Consider the following 25,088-nt stretch of genomic DNA (forward strand, 5'->3'; position numbering starts at 1 on the left):
CACTGATAATATTTGTGTTTGTTTCACATTCGACATGTACTTTGGTTTGATTGTGTTTTGTTGTACACGCTGCTGCTAAGGGCTGAGCCTTGTACTTGTCACCTGATTGCTTCAGAATTGAAACAATCGCTGCTATATTAAATAAAATAAACCTAAACCAGGATTCTAACCTTCTCCCTATTACCATCTTGGGAGTGGCGTAGCGGTTAAGTATATTTTATATTAAGGGGTTAAAACCTGTTACAGTGTGGTAGACTATGCCATTACAGACATGGACCCAGAATCTATTGATGCTTTTACAGTCAGGCAAAAAATACCCGTGTCAGACCACAGTTAAATAACTTTGAACCTGAAAAGCTCAGACCAGCCCCTCAGAGATCTGAGCCCTGGCACCAAAGTGGTCAACCTCAAACCTATTCACAACTGGACACAGACAGGACAGGGCAGACTGCACGAAAGCTCTCTCAGCAGCTTGCAGGCAACACGTCAGCAAGAACGATCAAAAGGGAAGACGTTTGGCTATCAGCAAAGGTGAATAACATATTTGAATCATTAAAATCAAATCTCCGGAAAATAACCCCCATGCAAAATAAATAAATAAATACGCAAAAAACAAACCCGGCTTTTCGAAAGTCGTAGAAGTCAGGGGCGCAATGGAATTTTAGGATTTGCGCTTTTTTGAAAATACACGCGCATTGCGGCATGTTAAGCAATTGAAACTCATAATTGGTTCTATTTTGCAAATAACGCCTTATTTTCAAAAGATGCAAAAACACCAAAATAGACTCGCTAATTAAGACACGCCATAGCTGCAACTATCGAGGTTACACTAGGCTGGTTAACTTAAAATATATCAAATACATAATTAACATACATATGCAACAACCGCATATTAATGTGTACCATTTATATTATGATCTTTTCACAAACATACATAAACATTCAGATATTGCATGTAAAGAATATAAATATTAATATTGCACCAGATAATACATTGTGATATTGAAATTAATTAAAGATTGATTTTTTTCTATTGGCACGCTGTATTATTATTATTATTATTATTATTATTTCGCAACGATTTTATCTAAAGCGACTCACAGAGACTACGGGGTGCATCACAAATTTAGATCCCAGAATCTTGTTTGGACTTTTCCTTATTTTACCTTTTTAATGGAAGAGGTCGTGTTTAGTTTTTCGGTTATATTCTTGTATATTTTAAATTTAGCAGTGGCTCCGGACCTTTTGCAGAAAATAAGTTTGATGTGCTAAAATAAGACCAACTTAGTCAATAATGCATTTTTCCTTTCTTGTTTTCCTCATTGACATGTGCGCTCGTGTTTTCAGTTCAATGGAAGTCCAGACTATTGAAATGGGACTAACTGGCTTGTTAATGAACCAGAAAATCAATTGTCGTTTCAATTAAATGAGTCATAAGCAAAACGCGCCTTCTGAAAACCAGGCTGATAATCTCTTTCAGCAATGATTTGATCTTGTGAGCACCAGATAAACCACAAGAACACGGACAATATCCGCACAGCCGGAGCACGTCAAGTATTCTCCAGGTTAGAGCTGATTAGAGCTTCTGCACGAATCAGTGAGAGAGCCGAGTGCGTTTGGAAAGCGCGATGTGAAACCAATAGACTTGTAGTCTGGATGAAGCTGCAAATGAACTATTCAAACCCACTAGAAAATCATATATATTTAATCTGAGACTACATTTGCGCATTAACTGAATATTTTACTACTTTTACAAATTGGAATAAAAACAAATACAAAAAAAATGTATCAATCAGCAGTTCGGGTTTTTTTTTTTTAAATTATAATTAATCATGAATTTTGATGAACTGTCTGAAAGTTTTCCCGCAGCTCGGCCTTGAAGCTCGTTCGTCACAGTGGGGTTCTGCTGCCACCTGCTGCCAGCTCTGTGCATGTGCATCTCTTCATAATGACGTCAAAAACATTCGGTTTCATCTGGTATGTATTAGAACATAGAACACGAGAATGTTAGAACATAAGAACGAGGGAGGCCGTTCAGCCCATCAGAGCTCTTAAAGGACCCCAGCGATTCAGACTCAACGTGGCTAGGTAACCCTTGGTAACCCATTCCATCCCCTCCCCACTCTCTGTGTGAAGAAGTGTCTCCTTCCCTCTGTCCTCAGTCTGTCTCCTCTTAATTTCCACACTGCGTGTCCTCTGCTCCTGGTTTCTGTGCTGCGCTTCAAGTATTGGTTGGGTTTAACTATGTAAGGAAGTACTGTAATTAAAAACTGAATATTATTCATTTGCTGCAACGTTTCGGCTTCCGTCTTCTTCAGATAGCTTGCTAGAAATAACCAGGCAGACTGATGCTGTTCTTTAAGGGTATCAATAACTTTTCTGTATTATTTTTATTATTATTATTATTTATTTATTTGGCAGACACCTTTATCCAAGGCGACTTACAGGTGCTGCAGGGCAACACAGGATTACAATGCAAGCTTCATGTTTAAATACAGTGTAGTTTACAGCAAGTGCAAATAATACTGCTAAAATTACAATATGAACTAGGATGCAGCCAGATTACAACAAAGTATAACTACAATCAGGGTTTCCCCTGGTCTTTATATCAACTTTAGTCACTGGAGAAATTCAGTTGCCACTACTGGTTTTATTCCACCTGTACATTAAACTACTATAATATAGATAGATAGATAGATGGCACTAAAACAGAAATATTCCACTATTCATTTTCAAACCTACCAAGTGCATTTCAGATAAAAAATAAATCCTATTCTTGTTTGCTAGATAATAGTGCAATATCTCACTGCTGTTTAAAGGCAGAAACTACAATCTTATTTAATATGTGTGTGCTATAGTGTAGCATTGCATTCCTTTCTAATGTAGGCATACAGATACTTATTTCTGACAAAACACTCATTGCTTTTCAATAAAATCAAGTCTAGAAATGAGAATTTTCCATTGATACAATTAAAATGTATACTTATAATATTTGTTTTGTAACAACAGCTCTGTGATCCATTCAAACCATAACCCTGTGCTTTTTGTCACTGCACCAATATTGGAAAGCCTTCTCAAAGGCAAATTGAGAAATGTTGTCACGATGTTGCGTGTCCACAGGCACTGCATTAGCAAGGTCAAGGTTACAGTGCAGCGGCAGACACCTAAAACAGTGTTTTAAAACAACACTAGCAGTAGGTCGTGTTTATAAGGTGTTGTAAATCCATCTGTTATTTGTAAGTGCTTCATCGTGTTTAAGAATGTTATTTCCATTTTATTGGACCATAATCATTGATATGTTACATGACAATAATTATTATTATTTTTTTTAAACCATGTTAATTTTCTAATGTTGTAATTCGCTATCCATTCTACACACATGGATGTAGCTGATAGGTCACGTGTTGCGAACCAGCTGCAGAATTATGCTCTGCAAAAGATTACCTACCGAGAAAGATGCTAGAAACTAACACTAATGCTGATGCTGTTTTGTACAATTTAGAATGGCTTCAAACTGTTTTGTAATGCCGGGGCAAGTGGAATTCATGTAAACGGCTCATCGATGGAAATAATAAATGAGCCATGAGCTACCAGGTGAGGAGGTTGGCTCCTTGAGTAATCAGAACATTTTAAGTTGTGTTCGTGGTGCTTTGGGTGGACCGCGGTATGAAATTGTACCCGATCAGTTTGAACTATTTGTGGAATGTGGCTTTTGTGCAGTTCCGATTGCCAGTGGCATCCAGGAACAATTGGACAGCGTCTGCAGGAATAGTGATGAACTGGTTGAAAGTATTTTAAAGTAATTTCCACACTGGATATCGAATGACGGCTGGGCCTGTGATTTCAAAGGGGCACGAATTGCAACAAAATAGAGTCAGAGACAGCCAAAAGACGTGATTAAGCTGGAACTGCCACTGCTGGAGTGGCCGCCGTCTCCCCCTGCTGTTCCTGAGGGTCCGCCGTCTCCACCTGCTGTTCCTGATGGTCCGCTGTTCCCGCCTCCGCCACCAGAGGGAGACAGGCCGCTGTTCCCGCCTCCGCCACCAGAGGGAGACGGGCCGCCATTTCCACCTCCACCACCAGAGGTGCTCCTGCTGGAGGGTCCAGTTTCCCTGCCAGCATTCGCCTGCTTTGAAGGTCTGGGACCCACGCCATTGAAGAAAGCTTGGGGGATCCGACATGAACCCCGCCCACCACCGCCTGCTGAAATAGCCCACCCGAGGGACATTAGGGGACTCTTGGGGGGGGGGGCTTGTGTTCAAAGGGGGGGGGGGGGGAGTTTGGCTGATTGTGGCCTGCGTACTTTGTACGTGGGGGAGGTGTGTGGCAGAGCAGGGCTCTGCCTTTGTAAATATTGGCAGGAATGGGGTTAAATTCTCCTCCCTGCCCAGGTTTATTGTAACAATCAATTAGCACCCAGCCACCTGACATAAAAGGAGGCCTCAGCTCCTCATCAGAGAGAGGTAGCTGAGGAAGCAAGGTTGGTTGTTCTTTGTGTGCTGCGGGGTCTTTGTTAGTTTTGCAATCCAGTGAAGGTAAAGCTCAGGCTGGAAGCCTTATTTTTGTAAGTTTTACTTTGTGTTTATTGTTTGTGTTTTAAAAACCTTTTGTTTGGCCCTCGTGCCTGTTTATTTTGTGTTTTCTATTTAATAAAAGTATTTTTGTTTGAACTGCAGTCTGTCTCTGTGCCTCATCCCTTGCGCCATCCTGTCACAGTCACTTTCAAAAAAACATTTGTAAGTGACGAGCGACCGTGAAAACAATGACATATTAGTAGTGCAAGGCCAGTCCACTAGCTGAGGATCCAGTAATGTGGTGCACATGTCAGGGAAGTCCAGTGTATAGTAGGAAGGGTGGATCAAGAGTCTAAACAGGGGGGTCTTGAGGAAAGGAGAGGGAGAGGGAGTGGTCAAGAGTAATACCTTGGAGGTCAGATTTAGAGAGGTTGAGTTTGAAGTGGTGAGAATGCGTCCAAGTTGAATAGCCAAGGAGATGTGGAGGTCAAAGGAGGAAAAGGAGAGGATCTGGACATCATCAGCATAAAGGTGGTAGGAGAAGCCAAGAGAAAGGAGTACCCAACGAGTGGGTCTAGAGTGAGAAGAGGAGAGGTCCCAGGACAGATCCTCGAGGTACACCTGTAGAGACGGGGCGAGGAGAAGAGAGAGAGAGCCACGCCAGGAGACCTGGAAGGAACGGTTAGAGAGATGGGAGGAAAACCAGGTAAGAGCTGTGTCTGAGATTCCCAGATCAGAGAGAGAGGGGAGAGGAGAATCGCATGATCGACGGTGTGAAGGGAAAGTAGAGGAGAGGGAGTCAGGGTTTCAGTGGTGTGCAGGACGGAGCCCGGATTGAAGAGGGTCAAGCAGAGACTGCTTGCTGAGGAAGGATGCCAGCTGACGGTGGACAGCTCGCTCGAGAGTTCTAGAGAGGAACAGGGGGAGAGAAACAGGGCTGTAGTTCTGGGCGGAGGAAGGGTCAAGAGAGGGTTTCGTAAAAAGGGGGTGACGCGAGCGGTTTTGAAGGCAGAGGGGAAGGAGCCAGAGGGGGGGAGGGAGGGAGGGAGGGGGGGGGGGGTAATTCCTTGGAACTGCCCCGCCTCTGTTCACTCCCATTCTAATTGGCTGCTGCAGTAACCCTGCCTGGAGCTCATTCCTCCTCAGAAACCTGTCGCATGTTGGATCACATTCAAGATTGTTTTTCATTTGTATCCACCACCTCATTTCCATGGAAGGAAGGAAGGCTCTGGCAAAATGAATTGTTTTTTCTGGGTGATGTGCTTCTGGTTATTGCACATGTCATTTTGCAATGCTTTCCCCATGGTTGTACTATGCTTTTACCACAGTTTACCATGGTTTGTTTTAATTTAGAAAATGGCCTTTTCAAAAGTACTGGCATAAGTGCCTTTTCACCTGGACAGATATCCTTGTGCCACCTAATGTTCAAGTTTTAAACCACAAGACTTTGTTTCTGTCTTTTTTTTTTGTCTTAACAGTTGCCCATTTTCTAAGCGCAATAAGACCCTCCAGGGTGGTTGGTATTGGGGAATACCAGACCTTCCAGGGGCATAAATAAATATAATTTAAGTATTGATATTTCATGCAGTCCTCTCTCTTGACCGCCTGTCGAGTTCTCATTCAATTATTTTTCCTGCTGTTAGCCACGGTACAGACGGGTCAAACCAATATGTTCATGTTTGGAGAATTTATTGTGATTGTTTATACATGTGGCCCATCTTCCTGAATACTTTTCCATTTTTATATTTAATTTTTTAAACCTTTTAAAGACAAACCAATGCCAAACTCAACAAGGTATAATACATATATAATGGACGAAAGAAAGTGTAGGGGCAAAATATATAGTTAGACCCCGCCATATTCAAAGTGGGAGGGGCACGTGCCACTTCTGCCCCATGGGTTAGGTGCCTATTTTAAATGAACACACTATTGCTGTATATGAACACATATCATCAATCAGTCTGAATTTCTAAAGCAATGCTGATGCTGAAATTCTAACAGAAACGCTCTTTCACTATTTGTGTGACTTTTTCCTGCAGAATACTTTGCAGTTAGTGAGTGTGGGAATGTGCCTACTGCAGATTTGCTGAACCAGTCACAACATGTAAAAGTCTCTTCATGTGTAACGTTGTTGATCTCTGTTTTTCCTTTGGCAACGAAAGATGTTATTGAAGCGCTGGTTTTCCGAGCATTGCTGGAAGGAAGGAAGGCTCTGGCAAAGTGAATTGTTTTTCTTGATTTCATTTTCTAACGAGATTCGACGACAAACGTTTCGACAGGACGTCTCTCTCAACGTCTTCAGCGCCGAGATGAGTTTGATTCACGTTCTTGTATCACTGGGAGATGTGCTTCTGGTTATTGCCTTCTGGTTATTGCACATGTCATTTTGCAGCCCCCACCCCCACCCCCATGTTTTTCCCATACCATGCATTTACCAGAGTTTACCGTGGTTTGTTTTAATACATACCATACCTATCTGTGTGCTTTACAATACTTGCCTATGCTTTACCATGCTTTCACTGTGCTTTCTTACACTTTGCTTTGGGACAGTAAGGGTAAGCACGCGCTGATTTTGTATTTGAAGTTGAGCTCTCAATTACTTAACTAGACCCTTAGTTGAACTGATCATTTGCTAATTAGACCCTTTTAATACAATGTTACAGCTAACTTGAAATATGCAACTGTCTTATAGACAATGTCGACCCAGGGGACTTCTTTGACCTGAAAAAAGAAACAAGGACCAGGGGTCACAAATGGAGATTAGATAAAGGAGCATTCAGAACAGAAAATAGGAGGCACTTTTTTACACAGAGAATTGTGAGGGTCTGGAACCAACTCCCCAGTAATGTTGTTGAAGCTGACACCCTGGGATCCTTCAAGAAGCTGCTTGATGAGATTCTGGGATCAATAAGCTACTAACAACCAAACGAGCAAGATGTGCTGAATGGCCTCCTCTCGCTTGTAAACTTTCTTATGTTCTTATGTTCTTAACTGTTAAGATGAAAACAATTAAAAAGGTCTAATTAAGCAAATTACAGTTCAATTAAGGGTCTAGTGGCAAACCATAGTAAATTATTAGCAGTGCTAGTGCATGGGGAAAGGCATGGGGGAACGCTGCAAAATGTGCAAATCTACCCTGGTAAACTTTTGTAAGGGAGGTTAAAAATGAATGAAAGTGGAAGAGGAGAATGTGAAACACTATTCAGTAATGTCTGTGCCGTCAGAGGGTTGATACACGTCATGAATTCCTTAATTTTTTTCAGGGCGTGGAATGAAAAAAAAATCCTATAAATACCTGTTTGCTCGTCCCCTGTGCACAGTCTGGTGAAACTTTGTGAAGAGGCATTTTACAATGAGGTAAGGCAAGTTTGTTTTTTTTTCCTCACAATAAAGTAGACCAACGACAAAAGGAAAAAAAAACTGAAATATTTTAGGGTGAGCTAACAGAACTACGAGAGAACGATTTCAGGGTGAGCTAACAGAACTACGAGAGAACGGTTTCAGGGTGAGCTGCGATCGACAGCTGCAGGATCTGCGTAATGATGTAAACAAAAAAGCCTCCTTTCTATAGGGTTTTACTGGGATTCCTTCTTATCCCTTATAAGTTCACCACAGTATTTTTGCACTTTTACAGTGCTTTTGCCATGGTTATACAATGCATTTAACTTGGTTTGCCTTCTTTGTTTAATATGCTTAAAAATACCTCTCTGTGCTTTACAATGCTTCCCTATGCTTTACCAGACCTCTCTGTGCTTTACAATGCTTCCCTATGCTTTACCAGACCTCTCTGTGCTTTACAATGCTTCCCTGTGCTTTACCATACCTCTCTGTGCTTTACAATGCTTCCCTATGCTTTACCAGACCTCTCTGTGCTTTACAATGCTTCCCTATGCTTTACCATACCTCTCTGTGCTTTACAATGCTTCCATATGCTCTACGAGACCTCTCTGTGCTTTACAATGCTTCCCTATGCTTTACCATACCTCTCTGTGCTTTACAATGCTTCCATATGCTTTACCAGACCTCTCTGTGCTTTACAATGCTTCCCTATGCTTTACGAGACCTCTCTGTGCTTTACAATGCTTGCCTATGCTTTACCATACCTCTCTGTGCTTTACAATGCTTCCCTATGCTTTACCAGACCTCTCTGTGCTTTACAATGCTTCCCTGTGCTTTACCAGACCTCTCTGTGCTTTACAATGCTTCCCTATGCTTTACCATACCTCTCTGTGCTTTACAATGCTTCCCTATGCTTTACCATACCTCTCTGTGCTTTACAATGCTTCCCTATGCTTTACCAGACCTCTCTGTGCTTTACAATGCTTCCCTGTGCTTTACCAGACCTCTCTGTGCTTTACAATGCTTCCCTATGCTTTACGAGACCTCTCTGTGCTTTACAATGCTTCCCTATGCTTTACCATACCTCTCTGTGCTTTACAATGCTTCCCTATGCTTTACCAGACCTCTCTGTGCTTTACAATGCTTCCCTATGCTTTACCATACCTCTCTGTGCTTTGCTATGCTTCCCTATGCTTTACCATACCTCTCTGTGCTTTACAATGCTTCCCTATGCTTTACCAGACCTCTCTGTGCTTTACAATGCTTCCCTATGCTTTACCAGACTTCTCTATGGTTTACAATGATTTGACTGTGTTTTATGTGGATAAGACGATTGTGAAACACATACTGATTTTGTGTAAATGGATTTCATGTTTTGAAGCTGATTTCACACACAAAGAACAAACCTTACCCTCCCTATTGCTGTTCTTTTAAGATCTATGTTTTCCAGCAGGCTTTTTTTCACTAGATTGCTTTTCTTTTGTTGTTTTTTTCATTTTGTTGCACCGCTAATTTTTGTCCATTTTTTCTGTATTAGTAACTCTCTCTCTCTCTCTCTCTCTCTCGTGGAGGATTGGGGGATGGGCTTGCAGAGAGGTGGAACGCCGGTGCTGTAGGACCGGGAAATTAAAAACTTTATTTATTTATTTATTTATTTATTTATTTATTTTATTTTGTTTTCATAGTTACTTAGTTGTTCTTTTTGGTGTTTGTTTGTTCGTAGGTTAGTGGTGTGTGTTTGTTTGTTTGTAGGGTGGTGCTGTGTGTGTTTGGAGATCCCGTAATGGGGTCTCATTCAGGAGGGCTGGGGGCTCTCACCCGCCGACACGGGATCCGTTGCCTGCCTGACCCCGGGGTTTCGGTGGAGGAGTGTCTGCTGGCAGTAGGGGAGGTGGTGGGGTTTGAGAATATTATGTCAGCGTCAAGGATGAATAAAGCGCTGGTAATTTTTTTTAGTGGAGGTGTCTCTGGTAAACAAGCTGGTAGAGGAAGGCTTTACAGTAAAAGGAGAATTTGTTCAGGTTTCCCCTCTAGTAACCCCGGTAACAAAAGTTATTATTTCTAATGTGCCTCCGTTTTTAAAAAAATGAGCCATTAGAAAATAATTTAGCTCGTTTTGGTAAACTGGTGTCCCCGATTAAGGGAATCCCGCTGGGGTGCAAAAATAACAGTGTTAGGCACGTAATGTCGTTTAGAAGGCAGGCGTTTGTCTTACTAAATGATCCTAATCAAGCCATTAATGTAGCCTGGAATTTTAATGTGGAAGGGATGCATGGTGTGGTGTTTGTCAGTTCTGAAATTATGAGGTGCTTTTACTGTGGAGAACAGGGACACCAGAGGAAAGCCTGCCCGAGAAAGGAGGCTTGAGCAGAAACAGGGCAGGATCAGGGTGATGCTGGCGGGGAGGAAGTCGGGGGTGTTGGGGGTGAGCGGGAGGAAGAGTTGGCTCCTGCACCGCAGCCGCAGAGCGAGCCCGTGCTGACCGAGGAGGCAGCGATCCAGAAGGAAACCGGAGCAGAACCACCAACACCACGGCCTCGCACAAAGAGACCCAGCCGTAGTCTGTCACTGACGGGTTTGGAGGATAATACAGCTACTACTGAGAATGGTGAAGAACCATTCAAGGTAGTAGCTAAAAAGAAACGATTTCAACAGAAGGCTGCAGAGCTCAGCCAGTGCAGAACTCCGAACCCGTGCAGACAGGGAGACTGCGGGCTCCAGATGGGGAGTCAGTCCCTCCCAATGCGGAGGAAGAGAACACAGCGGAGGGTGAGCCGGGCGCGGTGCAAGATTCTCCGCTGGCTGAAACAGTGACGGCTGAGGCAGAGACCGGTGTCGAGGAGTCGGAGGGAGATGCGGAGGAGCGGATTCTCGGGGGCCAACGAGAGGACAGCGCAGAAGAGATGGAGGGGGAGCACTCTGACTCCTCGCTTATCTCAGACATCCCTGACAGCCAACCCTTCAGTAAGAAAAAGTTAGACACGCTTGAGCAGGTAAATGATTTTATGACAGAAACAAAAGGGAAAAGGGGAGTAGAAATAGAGAGTTTTTTCCCTGATTTAAGGTTATTTCTCCGCTCACGTTTTTACAAGGAAAGCAACAACAGAAGAATCTGATCAGCCAAAACGTTATAGATTAAAAAAAAATTGTTCAGAAAATGAAGAAAGATCTTAACAGGGGTTCAAAATCTCTTGTTTAAAAATGGCTGTGTTTTATGAAACTTCTTCTATTACTTGTTTTAGTCTGTTAGTTTTTTTTTTTTAGCTATGATGGAAAGGTGCGTTTTTGTTTCTTTTAATCTAAACAGTCTTTTAAGAGGGCGCAGCTAGTTGAGTTTTTAGAGCAGAAGCAGGCGGGGGTGGTGTTTCTGCAGGAAACGCACTCTGATCAGGAGAATGAGGAGGCGTGGCGAGCGGAGTGGAAGGGGCTGTGCGTGATGCTTTTTAAACCCAGCCTAGGGGCAGTTTTATTAGATATGGATGAAATCGAGAAAGGGAGGATTTTAAAAGTAAGAGCTAGGCTGGGCAGTACAGTGTATGTTTTTATTAATATTTATGCCCCCAAAGCCGTGAGACAGCTGGAGTCAAAAATCCTCATCCTAGAGGAAAGTTTAAATTCAGAATTTAAAGAACAGACCCTGGTGAACCTAAAAGAGCAGAAACTTGCGCTGGGGAGCTTGCTGAAGGAAAGAGTGAAGGGGGCGATTGTGCGTTCCAGATTCATGGAGTTGAGAGACATGGATGCCCCCACCAGTTTTTTCTTCAACCTGGAAAGGAAGAGAGCGGACAGTAGACAGCTGTGCTGTATCAGGACTCCTGGTGGGAAAGAACTGAAAATCAGCAAAGAGGCGGTACGTTTTTATAAGGAACTTTATAATAAATAACTGTGCAACCTAGAGGACACTGAGAGGCTGCTCCAGGGGTTACCCAGCCTCAGTGAGGAGGAGCAGATTCAGCTGGACGCACTGCTGACCCACCAGGAGATGACCGCCGCTGTCAAGCAGCTCTCCAGTGGAAAGGTTCCCGGGATCGATGGACTGCCAGCAGAATTTTATAATATTTTCTGGGATATAATGGGGGAGGATTTGCTCCAGGTTCTGAGAGAGAGCCTCAGCCACAAGGAACTGCCTGTTAGCTGCCGTAGGGCAGTGGTTACACTGCTGCCCAAGAAGGGAGACCTTTGCCAGCTTAAGAATTGGAGACCTGTGTCACTTTTATGTTCTGATTTAAAGATTTTATCCAAAACAATCGCTAATAGATTAAAAACAGTTATTGGAACTGTGGTACATATGGATCAAACATATTGTATACCGGGTCGCTCTATTTTTGATAACTTATTTTTTATTAGAGATATTTGTGATTTGAATGTAGGAATGGTCTGGATCAAGAGAAGGCTTTCGATAGAGTCGACCACACCTACCTCTTTAAAACACTGGAGGCCTTCGGGTTCGGCCCTGGTTTTATCTCTTATATTCGGCTTTTATATTCCAACATTTTTAGTATTTTAAAGATCAACAATGGACTGAGTCAGCCCTTCCCAGTGTGCAGGGGTATAAGGCAGGGCTGCGCCCTGTCTGGTATGCTGTATTCGCTGGTTATAGAGCCCCTGTTGCACCTGCTGAGGGTCAGGTTAGCTGGATGGACAGTGCCCTCTTCGCCCTCCACACCCTCCTCTGCCACAGTGAAGGTGTCTGCCTGCGCAGACGATGTGACTGTGTTTGTGAGTGGGGATGCAGATGTCAAAGCACTGCAGCAGACTCTGAATGAGTTCCAGAGAGCATCTTCTGCCAAAGTAAACTGGGCAAAATGTGACACCTTCCTGTCAGGCAGCTGGGATGAGGGCACTCCTCCTGTCCCGCCTGAGGGGCTGGAATGGAACAGAACAGGCATTAAAATGCTCGGGGTGCACCTCGGAACAGAGAACTACCTGAAAAAGAACTGGGAGGGTTTGTTTGGACAGGGTGAGGGGGCGGCTGCAGAGGTGGAAGGGACTGCTGGCCCAACTGTCCTTCAAGGGCCGGGTGCTTGTTATTAATAATCTGGTGGCCTCTAGCATGTGGCACAAGCTGGTATGCCTGGACCCACCCCAGGGCCTGGTGAAGGAGATCCAGAGAGTGCTGCTGGAGTTTTTTTGGAGCGGGAGACACAGTTTGAGTCCGGCAGTCCTCTACCTCCCTAGTGATGAGGGGGGGGCAGGGGCTAGTCAGCATTTTCAGCAGGGTGGCAGCCTTCAGACTGCAGGCGGTTCAGAGACTCCTGTACACTGAGGAGGAGGCTCATTGGACGAGGCTAGCCTGTTTCATTCTCAATAGAGTTGGGGGGCTGGGGTTAGGAAAACACCTGTTTTTAATTGAGAACACCAATTTTAGTAAAGCAGGACTCCTTTTTATCAAAGTATTTTAAATGCTTGGCAGCTGGTGAGGGTGGAAAGGGATGTGGAGTCCTCGACAGGGCAGGACCTGTTTGAGGAGCCCGTATTTTTTAATCCACTCTTTCCAGTTAAGTTCCTCCAGTCAATGACGCTCTGTGCCAGTTTTTTAAAAGCAGGTGTAACCAGGTTGGTCCACCTGTTAAATCTTGAGCTCTCCTGCTGGCTAACTGCTTCCCAGTTAACTGCACAGCTAGGCTGGCACTCAGAGAGGCTTGCAGAAAGTCTAATGGGTGAGTTGAGGGGCTGCCTCTCCTCGCGGCTCAAGGCAGTCCAGAGGGAGGAGCTGTCCAGAGGCACAGAGCAGAGACAGCTTTCCTTATTTCCAGGGATGATTGTGTCACCAGCAGTAGGTGAGGAAGGAGAGGGGGGTGGAGAGAATGGAGGGACTTTGCTTAAATTGCAGAATGTGGAGGAAATTGTCTTTCACACGAATAGCAAACATATATACAAATTGTGTGTTAAAGCCACAGAGTATAGTAGGCTAAGGGGTCTGGTAGACTCCAAGTGGAGAGCTTACTTGGCTGTAGAGGAGGGGCACAGGCCGGTGTGGAGGGTGCTGTACAAGCCGCCTCTCGCCAAGAGAGTGGGGGACCTGCAGTGGAAGATTCTACACTGCATTGTGTCCACAGGCAGGTTTCTCCATAGAGTGGACCCCAGTATCAGTGAGCAGTGCGCTTTTTGCTCAGCAGAGGAAACTCTCTTTCATGCCTACAGTGAGTGCGAGAGGCTGCGGCCACTTTTTAATTTACTGCAAGGAATCCTGAATAATTTAGGGCTTGTTTTTAGTAAGGAGCTTTTTATTTTTGGGGTTCTGTACAGTTTTAAAATGAAAAACAGGTATGTTATTACTAATTTTTTAATTGGACAGGCAAAATTGGCTATTTTAAAGACAAGGAAAAATCAACTTTCTGGTTCTGGACTGACCAGCTTAGTGGTTCAGTTCAGAGTGCTCGTGGTCAGCCAGATCAAAGTAGAGTTTGAGTATTTTATACTGGTCAGTAACCTGGGGGACTTCCAGGAGAGGTGGTGTGTGGGAGACGCCTTGTGTGCTGTGAGTGAGGAGGGGGAGCTCCAGTTTTTGTTCGAACTTTATTTAATTTTTTGTTTTACAGTGTTTTTATTTTGGCTTTAATCTGTTTTCAACAAGGGGAAAAACACAGTTTTTATATTGATTTTTTATGATCCTTTTATTTTGTTTAAAATCTGTTTTTAAGGAGAACATGATGTATTTTAGGATTTTTTTAATTCTGCTGAGGCAGTAGGAATCTTTTGTTGTGTTTTACCTTTATTTGAATTTTAATGGATTTTATTTGGAATATTTAAATAAAGGATCTTAAAAGTCTCTCTCGCTCTTTCTTTCTCGCGCTTTCTCTCTCTCTCTCCCGCTCTTTCTCCGTGTCCTCCAGCGGGAGACGTAAGTGTTTAGCTAGCGCGATCACGGGGCACGAGGATTGGATTTTCAACTGTAAAATAGCAATTTTTATTTTTGTATTTATTTTAACAAGGATGCGGACCCCCTTGGCAGCTCAGGGCCCTGGACAAATGTCCCAGTTGCCCCCCCACCCCCCCCTTAAATCTGGCCCTACAACAACTTGGATAATTAAAGAATAGGAAAATTATCACTGTAGAAGTCGATACTATTGCGGTTGAGGCAGCGAAAATCTTAATTTCACCGCCACCAAAAACATTGACAACTTCAAAAGCAGTGGCTTTGATAAGAATTCGTGAAGACAGAACTAACACCGTGAATGCTGGAAAAAATATGGGTGTGATCGCCAGTGTTTCTACGTTCGTCGTCTTAACGCTGTAGAAGACTCTAGAAACGTTGAAACATTTGTTAGCTTATTTCTGAGATGTATTGAATGGCCAATGGCTTTTTAATTTTATAGAGTTTTTTTTCTATTGAAAAGCTCAAATTGTGTTCTTATATAACCACAGTAAAGTCAAAGGTGTTTATTGTGGTGTCCCTTATTTTATATAGCGAGTTCTGCAAGGTTGCCCATGAATTTGCGATGGAGCTGGACCCCACCGGGGAGCTGATACCGGTGTCGAGTGTACTGGACTCCAACGACTTCAGGCCCCTTTATCTGGTGAAGAAGGTCGAGCACCAATGGCCGAAGTCTATATGGAAAAAAGCTAAATTCTTTCCAACTTCCGTGAATCTGAACATGGTGCTGGTGGACGGAGACAACTTCGAAATTGGTAAAATTTTACCTTTTCATTTCTGTTTAAAAAAAAAAAAAAAACCAAAACATCTCTCTCTCTCTCTCTCTCTCTCTCTCTCTCTCTCTCTCTCTCTCTCTCTCTCTCTCTCTCTCTCTCTCTCTCTCTCTCTCTCTCTCTCTCTCTCTCTCTCTGTATTAGACTTTTGCAATATCATTTAGTAGTTTCTTCAATTACATGGTGTTAAATAAAAAATCAAAATTTATGTTACTATTTATTTCTTAGCAGACGCCCTTATCCAGAGCGACTTACAACTGTTACAAGATATCACATTATTTTTACATACAATTACCCATTTATACAGTTGGGTTTTTACTGGAGCAATCTAGGTAAAGTACTTTGCTCAAGGGTACAGCAGCAGTGTACCCCACCTGGGATTGAACCCACGACCCTCTGGTCAAGAGTCCAGAGCCCTAACCACTACTCCACACTGCTGCTCATATAGTATGCTGTATATGCTGTTCATATAGTTATGTCTCAGTCCTAAAATCCTAGGTGATACAAAACTTGGCCATAGCTCTGTGTGTGTGTGTGTGTGTGTGTGTGTATATATATATATATATATATATCTCACTACCTACATATGCCATCTGCACAGATTATCCATATTAAAAGAGCCATGCCTAAAAGTAATTTGTAGTTTTCAGAAGAAATACAATTAGTTACAGTACAATATAGAAGAATAACGCTAAATAAGTGGATGAATAGACTCAATGCCACGGTGCCTGCAGGTTTAAATAGACAGGAATAGTAGATTGTTACATCATCAACTGTGCTGCAGTAAATGACATCACATGCACATTCATAGATTCAAATAGAAATAAGCGAGTGCAGTTGCATGGCATCCAAAGCCTCCAAAGTACCTCCACTGTTTGTTTCAATTTGACAGAAGCATGTTAAACATACCGAAACGTTGGGAAGTTGGCTCTTTTAAGCAAAAAACATATAACAATACTTGTCTACCAGTAGCACTGTTGTGTTTTCTTCACAGCACTATGGAGCCCTCTAGTGGCTGCACTGTCTTAATGCAGCGCGCCTTTGTATGGAGGTGAGACCAGGCAAGCACGAGGTCATACCATCCCACAATTCACTGCTCCCTCTCTCTCTCTCTCTCTCTGCAGCTCAGAAAGAAACTCCACTATTAACTTTTAATGACTGCTCCCATGTGGATGGGAGTGTGACTGCAAAGGTGCCTGATGGGGTGGTGAACGCTGGGGCCCACGCGAGTCACACCCACTCCAGAACTGTGGAGACGACCTGCCTTGAGAAGGTGGAAGTCTGTCCCGACAAGCTGATGAAAAAGCTGCAAAACAGGTGAGCAGATCGGGGAAGAGGGTTTGTGTTTTATAGCGCCTTTCATCCACGCAGGACCTACAGCAAAGGAAGTGAAGTGCTTTCTATTCAAGACCTGCAAAAACTGCATGGTCAATCAGCTGGAGTTTTGTTTTTACCCTAAAGCTCAGGGAACTTGGTTTCAGGAGTCTAGGTTTCAGCCCTCCTGCACGGCACACCAGGAGAGACTTGGGGTTTCATACAGCAACCTCAAACTAGGTTTCAAGCCCCTGTTCCTGAAAAAGTGGCTTCGTGTTCCCTCAGCTTTAGAAACACACATTTGGTAACAGTGAATCAGAAAGAAAGTGCTTAGTAGTCAACCAGGGAACATGAAGGGCATATAATTTTCTAAATTTAGTGAGGTTGAGCTTTCTAATGATTTGCATTGTGCTGTTGCAGCAAGTTCGACATGAACCACTGGGGGCTGGAGCACTTGAAAAACCAAAAGGTGTGTGTGGTCGTCCAGTGTGTCCGCGTCAAGAACAAAATGAAGCTGATTAAGACCTCGTCTTCGAAGGGGTCCCTGAAGGTCAAACCCTGGAAAGCCACCAAGGTACTGGGTTATTGACTCTGTCTTATTGCCTGTCAGTAGACCACACTGCCTCCCTCCCAGTCACTCAGCTCTAACCACTAGAGCCACACTGCCTCGCTCTCTCCCAGTCCCTCAGCTCCAACCACTAGAGCCACACTGCCTCCCTCCCTCCCAGTCCCTCAGCTCCAACCACTAGAGCTATTCCATTTAGGATTTTAAAGTCCTGTCTTTCCCTTCTTTTTTCTCGGCTGAAGAGAATTATTTTAACCTGTCCTCATAGCTCATGTAATGAAGTGATGGGACCTTCAGCCTAGTTGCCCTTCTCTATGTGTGTGTGTGTGAGTAGGTGACAGGTTGTGTGTGTGTGTGTGTGTGTGTTGAGTAGGTGACAGGTTGTGTGTGTGTGTGTGTTGAGTAGGTGACAGGTTGTGTGTGTGTGTGTTGAGTAGGTGACAGGTTGTGTGTGTGTGTGTGTTGAGTAGGTGACAGGTTGTGTGTGTGTGTGTGTGTGTGTTGAGTAGGTGACAGGTTGTGTGTGTGTGTCTTGAGTAGGTGACAGGTTGTGTGTGTGTGTGTGTTGAGTAGGTGACAGGTTGTGTGTGTGTGTGTGTGTGTGTTGAGTAGGTGACAGGTTGTGTGTGTGTGTTGAGTAGGTGACAGGTTGTGTGTGTCTTGTTTGCAGGTGGAGGTGAAGGCGGAAGGGGGGAGCACGCGGGAGCTCTTGTTTCAGAAGGACACTGTGCTTGCGTGCAAAGCCTACGGACTCTCCGTCTCAAGCAGCGGGGATTTCTGTGAGTGCTGCTCTTCAATATGAACACAACCATTTCACAAATACAGTGGAACTCGCCTTTAATATATACTGGGTTATAATGTACATATAACTTACCTAAGCCATGGAACCACGGGTTTACTATCTAAACACACCCTGTAATACGTATCATAGGCGTTTATTACAGACAATCAGATCGCTCTCTCAAGAAGAACCAGGCCGTAAACGTTCCATTCGTTCGAAAATTGCACCATAAACCATGAATACTGAAACCGACCATCTTAAAACGAGTCCGTTTGTCAATCATGTTCCGATTGACAGATCAACTACCAAAAGGGTCTGCAGAAATCTTAGAGTATAACTTTTATTTGAAAGCATGTTGTATAATCTTGAAGCATCTAGGAGATCGATACCGCAGTGTGCACATTTATAAGAGCGCCTCAAAGGAGCGCGTCATTCAGTGCAGCCACTAGAGGGCTCCACAGTGCTGTGAATAAATCACAACAGTACAGCTGGTAAACAAATATTATTCAATACATGTGGCTACAAGTAAATGGATGTACATGCATGGCACAAGACTAATAACACATATAAATGATATGTGTATATATACAGCAGTGTGCACAGTTATTAGAACATCTCAAGGTTTGTGATTTATGTCTACCTGCACGAAAACCTCAGGGTGTGAGAATTTCATTTTTGCTTATTAATCGGTGATATAGAAGCGCAATAGGCACTCGTGTGAAAATATTGAACCACTTTGTGCTTTAATTTAATTAGGCATCTTAAGCAACCTGCAAACAATTCTTCTATCTCTTCATGGCAGGTTGTGCTTCACCGCCAGGAGAAAAGTATCTGCCTACTTTTGTTAAAGGTATGTATCAGACATCTCTGGAGACTTACAGTCCCTATTCATTCTCACAGTAATCGTGTTTTATTCATAAACTAAAGCTGAGTGGCTTGGAACTTGGTTTCAGGAGACTAGGTTTCAGGGGAGATTTGGGGTTTGATACAGCCACCTCAAACTAGGTCTCCCAGAACCAGGTTTCAAGCCGCTCTTCCTGTGGCTTCGTGTTCCCCCTCTGCTTAAGATCACAGTGTCGCTCGCCCTTATTTCTGCATGGAGGCTTTTCCGAGTCAACTGAAGAAACTCTTTCCAATTCTTAACAGAGAGAAAGATGAGCAATAATGAATAATTATCCGAGCAATGTACTTCATGCGTACATCTTTTTGCCTGATATAGAAGTACACAATTATTTCAGAAACGAGTTAGGGTTATAGCCTGCAAAATTGACATTAAGTACATTGTAACTACACATAGAAACATTGTAATTATGTATATGCTGAACACATGCATTTACTAAGGAACTACTATGTAAATGCACAGCAATTGAGACTTAATGTAAAGTGGTACCAAATAATTAATGAAAACTTGATGTCTCTGGGTAGGACCGTTTCTGAGCAATTAGCAAGAATTAATTTGATGTTTTTTGTTTTTTGTCTTTTCACAGATGAACAGCGAATGCAGATGTTAGAAGGTGGGAATGTGTTTCTCTTCAAAACTAACCCTGGAATTAAATTCTTATTGTGGCACTGTTAACAAAACCAGCAACATTGATGCGAAAGATAACCAACGGGTTTGGGTATTTTGATATAGTGTTCTCGTTGAATAATAATGGCACACAGATATCGTTTTTATTTCTTTGTACTTTAAGTGCTGCTATTTATGAAACTCAAAATAAATTGTGAATTGCCAGCGCGTGACTGATACGCCTCCCCTGCCCTCATTTCTTCACAATCAGATGGATTTCAAAGCATGCGTGTGTACGTCATGAGCCAATTGTTCAATAAAATGTACCTTTTTTTTTCTTTTAGTTCGATCGTGTTATATGACGCAACAGGCCCTGGAGAACGAGTTAAGGGAGTTCAGTGTTCTGGACCAGGCTGAACGAAACAAGGTCCTGAGCCTCTTGTCAGAGCTGCTGCCTTACAGAGAGGCCCTGGAAGCGCTGGACAACTTTGTGAGTGTCCCCCATTAAAACAGACAGGACCCCAGTGTCCACCCTGTCCACTGCTCTGGACAGCTTTGTGAGTGTCCCCCATTAAAACAGGCAGGACCCCAGTGTCCACCCTGTCCAGTGCTGTGGACAGCTTTGTGAGTGTCCCCCATTAAAACAGGCAGGACCCCAGTGTCCACCCTGTCCAGTGCTGTGGACAGCTTTGTGAGTGTCCCCCATTAAAACAGGCAGGACCCCAGTGTCCACCCTGTCCAGTGCTCTGGACAGCTTTGTGAGTGTCCCCCATTAAAACAGGCAGGACCCCAGTGTCCACCCTGTCCAGTGCTCTGGACAGCTTTGTGAGTGTCCCCCATTAAAACAGGCAGGACCCCAGTGTCCACCCAGTTTCATTAAAGCAGCTTCAATGTCTTCTGAGTCCATACCCCAGTTAACTGAATACTTTAAGGTGTTTTATGCAACCAGTATGGCAAACCCTTTTAACACTGTGTGTGTGTGTGTGTGTGTGTGTGTGTGTGTGTGTGTCTGTCTCTCAGGTGGAAGCAGCATTGTGGGGAGATGCTGACGGGGTCTCTGTGGACTCCCTGGCTGAGGGGGTGAGGCAGCCAGTCCAGAGAGTGCTGGACTACCTGGAGTTCTCTGTCCCGGACCGCAGCTCACATGCAGAGTGCTCCGACCCCCAGCCCTGCTCACACAAGCTCTTCGGACCGCTCATGTTTCTCATCTGCACGCTTAAGGGTAACAAACCCAAGCTCCCCTTCCCTAAGAACTTCACCACAGTGCCCCCCCATGATTTTCCCATGGTTAGACTCTGCACTTACTATAGTGTACCCTGGTTTGCCATGTGTTTAATATGCTTTTCCATACCGCTCTGTGCTTTATTACACTTTGCTGTGCTTTAACTGCAGGGTTAGTTTCTATGGTTTGCGTGACGAATCAGTTACATTTGCTACTTTTGCAACAGTTTTTGCACACCCCTAGTAACAACTATAATACAATTCAACACAGTCCAGTGACACAATGCATTAACACAGTCCGGTGACACAATGCAGTGACACAGTCCAGTGACACAATGCAGTGACACAGTCCAGTCACAATGCAGTGACACACTCCAGTGACACAATGCATTAACACAGTCCAGTGACACAATGCAGTGACACAGTCCAGTCACAATGCAGTGACACAGTCCAGTGACACAATGCATTAACACAGTCCGGTGACACAATGCAGTGACACAGTCCAGTGACACAGTGCATTACCACAGTCCAGTCACAATGCAGTGACACAGTCCAGTGACACAATGCATTAACACAGTCCGGTGACACAATGCAGTGACACAGTCCAGTGACACAGTGCATTACCACAGTCCAGTCACAATGCAGTGACACAATGCAGTGACACAGTCCAGTGACACAATGCATTAACACAGTCCGGTAACACAGTCCAGTGACACAATGCAGTGACACAGTCCAGTGACACATTGCAGTGACACAGTCCAGTGACACATTGCAGTGACACAGTCCAGTGACACAATGCATTACCACAGTCCAGTGACACAATGCATTACCACAGTCCAGTGACACAATGCATTACCACAGTCCAGTCACAATGCAGTGACACAATGCATTAACACAGTCCAGTGACACAATGCATTACCACAGTCCAGTCACAATGCAGTGACACAATGCATTAACACAGTCCAGTGACACAATGCAATGACACAGTGCAGTGACACAGTGCAGTGACACACTCTTGTCGCTTGCTTTATGTTGCAGAGCTGAGTGAAAATACTGTGAATCGGATCTTTGGACTTGACTCGGAGGAGTGCAAAAAGCAGCTTGATCTGGTGAGTACTGGGAGGAACTGGGAGGGGGAGTGGGAGAGGGAATGGGAGGGGGAGGGGGAATGGGAGAGGGAGGGGGAGAGGGAATGGGAAGGGGTGAGCTGGGCTAAACTGAAACAGTGTAGTTTGTTTCCCCTTTCACATAAACTCCCAGATTTGACATGACATTTCAAATTTAAAGAAAAGCAACAGCATTAGTTAATGTACTTGAATTCAGAACCCATCGATGCATGGAGTGTGCTTGCAATCATATGTTGATACTGCATCACCTCAACAGCGATCTTGCATGTGTGTTTGACCTTGCGGGTTGTACAGTGCCTGTCGTGGGTCTTGTGGGTTTTAATGTCAGCGTGCGGTTATGACCAGCAAAATGGTCTGCAGCACTGTGCACGAACATCAAGGGTTCATGTGTGTGTTGTTTTACAATCCTTGTCAAGGTGTGCGCAGTGTTGGGACAGATGGAAGAAACTTTGATGTACACATCCAACTGGATCGAGAACTACACGGAGGGCAGCTTGAACTTGGTTCGGGAGCTCCTCGCTTCCTGTGGATTTAACATGTGCGACGAAGAGCCGTACCTCAAGTTTGCAGACTCCAGCGAGCAGAAACCTGGGCTGTGCGCGCTGTACGCAACGCTGTGGGCAATCAGTAGCCTGAAAACAGAGTGAAAAAGATACGGTAAACAGGGGTGACTGAAACTCACACTCTGAATCGCTTTTAAGAAGTACATTTAAATCTGCAAGTCATTTAGCAGACTCTTTTATCCAAAGTGACTTACAGAGACTAGGTGGTGAATTACGAATCAACAATATGACCTAATTTGTTTTATGTCTCATCCGAAGGACGGAGCACAAGGAGGTGAAGTGACTTACTCAGGGTCACACACAGTTAGACAGTGGCTGAGCTGGGATTAAAACCGGGGACCCCTGGTATCTAGCCCTTTACTTAACCACTGGACCACCAAGCCTTGTTAATGTGTTGATTCCAAAACAAGAAAGACTGTCCTTCCCTCACCTTTACAATCGAGTACCAAATCGACAGAAATGAAGTGAAGTGTTTTTTTAAAAGCCGATCGGAAATTAATTTTTCAGGGCGCTGACATTTTTTACTGCCGTACCGAAAATATTCATTGTCTAGTTCCCCCGGCTTTTAAAACACACTTCAGTGCGTTAGTTAATTGCTGTCGATGTGGTACTCCACTGTAAAGGCGAGGGAAGGACAGCTCTTCTTGTTTTGAAATCAACACCCTAATGAATGGATTTATTGAAACACCTGCCGATTTTTCTAAACGTACTTCTTAAAGGCAATTATGAGTACAAGTATTAGCACAGCCCTGGAGATCAATTACCAGCGTGAACAAATTAATTATACCAAGGGAGAGACAATCTGTCTGGGCCAGTCCTGTTTTCTTTAAGTATTTGGGTTGCTCAAACAAGTTCATGAAATGGTATTCGCTGCTGCATGTGGTGGTGTTCAAACTTTTAAAATCTGAATAAACGCTCCTGATTAAAAATGTGAGTTTTTATTTTTATTTTCTACTATATATTTCCACAGCATTATTATTATTATTATTATTAATTAATTAATTAATTAATTAATTAATTAATTAATTAATTAATTAATTAATTATAAGCTCAGGGAAAAATACTACTACTACTACTACTACTACTACTACTACTACTAATAATAATAATAATAATAATAATAATAATTAGTCATTTAGCAGATGCTTTTATCCAAAGTGACTTACAGGACCCTGGTTTTACGTCTCATCCATAGTGGGGTTCACACTATACAACAAGTGACAGGAATTCAAATATAATATCACTGTATGAGGCAGACCTGGGCTCAATCACAATATAATTGTGTAATTTGTAATGCATTGCAATTAATTGTAATTAGAACATAGAATTGATCTATTACAGTTCAGTTACGCATTCATTTGTCATTCGATCATTAGTCTTGTATTTTCAACCACTTTTAGTGACCTTGTTTGATTGAAAACAATGAAAGTTCTCCAGTATGTTTCTGTGTTTGTACCTGTGACCACTGCTTGGTCATTCCGAATAAATTGAGTAAACATGTTAATGTGGGGAGCTCTTCCGTTTAGTAGATTTGTAACTAATTGAACAAGATAGCATTGAAATTGTAATTGCAATTAAGTATAATTGAGCCTGACCCCAGGTCTGCTATGAAGTAATGTTCTCGTGAAAACTAGCTTGAAAACTCACAGGACATAACCGTGTAACCCTAATGCCAAGCAAGGGAATGTAGTCCTTTCTATCGGCCTATCTAGATCGAGAATCAAACAGATAAAGAGAGAGATAGAGAGGAAGGGAGATCGAGGAAGAGAGAGAGATAGAGAGGCTGAGGCCTAGTTTCCACTGCCTGTCCGCAGGTAGAGCTGAGTCTGGGTGAGGTGTAGCTGGCTGTGTTTCCACTGCCTGTCCGCAGGTAGAGCTGAGTCTGGGTGAGGTGTAGCTGGCTGTGTTTCCACTGCCTGTCCACAGGTAGAGCTGAGTCTGGGTGAGGTGTAGCTGGCTGTGTTTCCACTGCCTGTCCGCAGGTACAGCTGAGTCTGGGTGAGGTGTAGCTAGCTGTGTTTCCACTGCCTGTCCCCTGGTAGAGCTGAGTCTGGATGAGGTGCAGCTGGCTGTGTTTCCACTGCCTGTCCGCAGGTAGAGCTGAGTCTGGGTGAGGTGTCGCTGGCTGTGTTTCCACTGCCTGTCCCCTGGTAGAGCTGAGTCTGGGTGAGGTGTAGCTGGCTGTGTTTCCACTGCCTGTCCGCAGGTAGAGCTGAGTCTGGGTGAGGTGTAGCTGGCTGTGTTTCCACTGCCTGTCCCCTGGTAGAGCTGAGTCTGGGTGAGGTGTAGCTGGCTGTGTTTCCACTGCCTGTCCCCTGGTAGAGCTGAGTCTGGGTGAGGTGTAGCTGGCTGTGTTTCCACTGCCTGTCCGCAGGTAGAGCTGAGTCTGGGTGAGGTGTAGCTGGCTGTGTTTCCACTGCCTGTCCGCAGGTAGAGCTGAGTCTGGGTGAGGTGTAGCTGGCTGTGTTTCCACTGCCTGTCCCCTGGTAGAGCTGAGTCTGGGTGAG

General features: G+C 43.9%; 1 protein-coding gene across 2 annotated transcripts; it reads left to right on the forward strand.

The window, feature by feature from the left end:
* Nucleotides 1–385: 385 nt before the first annotated feature.
* On the forward strand, nucleotides 386–23,512 carry LOC117434810 (uncharacterized). 2 transcript variants are annotated; one of them, XM_034057473.3, is made up of 14 exons: nucleotides 386–531; nucleotides 1,859–1,977; nucleotides 6,677–6,734; nucleotides 7,778–7,871; nucleotides 15,265–15,485; nucleotides 16,628–16,820; nucleotides 17,238–17,391; nucleotides 18,053–18,161; nucleotides 18,966–19,013; nucleotides 19,651–19,677; nucleotides 20,015–20,160; nucleotides 20,691–20,892; nucleotides 21,930–22,000; nucleotides 22,435–23,512. In XM_034057473.3, the coding sequence occupies exons 4-14, from the start codon at nucleotides 7,867–7,869 to the stop codon at nucleotides 22,663–22,665; spliced, it is 1,407 nt and encodes a 468-aa protein (XP_033913364.3). In that variant the 5' UTR covers nucleotides 386–531; nucleotides 1,859–1,977; nucleotides 6,677–6,734; nucleotides 7,778–7,866; the 3' UTR covers nucleotides 22,666–23,512. The 2 variants fall into 2 exon arrangements, with proteins under 2 accessions (XP_033913364.3, XP_058859209.1); XM_059003226.1 differs by having other exon boundaries at nucleotides 1,870–1,977.
* The last annotated feature ends 1,576 nt before the right edge of the window (nucleotides 23,513–25,088 follow it).

The sequence above is a fragment of the Acipenser ruthenus genome, chromosome 28 (assembly GCF_902713425.1).
Source record: "Acipenser ruthenus chromosome 28, fAciRut3.2 maternal haplotype, whole genome shotgun sequence".
In the NCBI taxonomy this organism is placed as follows: domain Eukaryota; kingdom Metazoa; phylum Chordata; class Actinopteri; order Acipenseriformes; family Acipenseridae; genus Acipenser; species Acipenser ruthenus.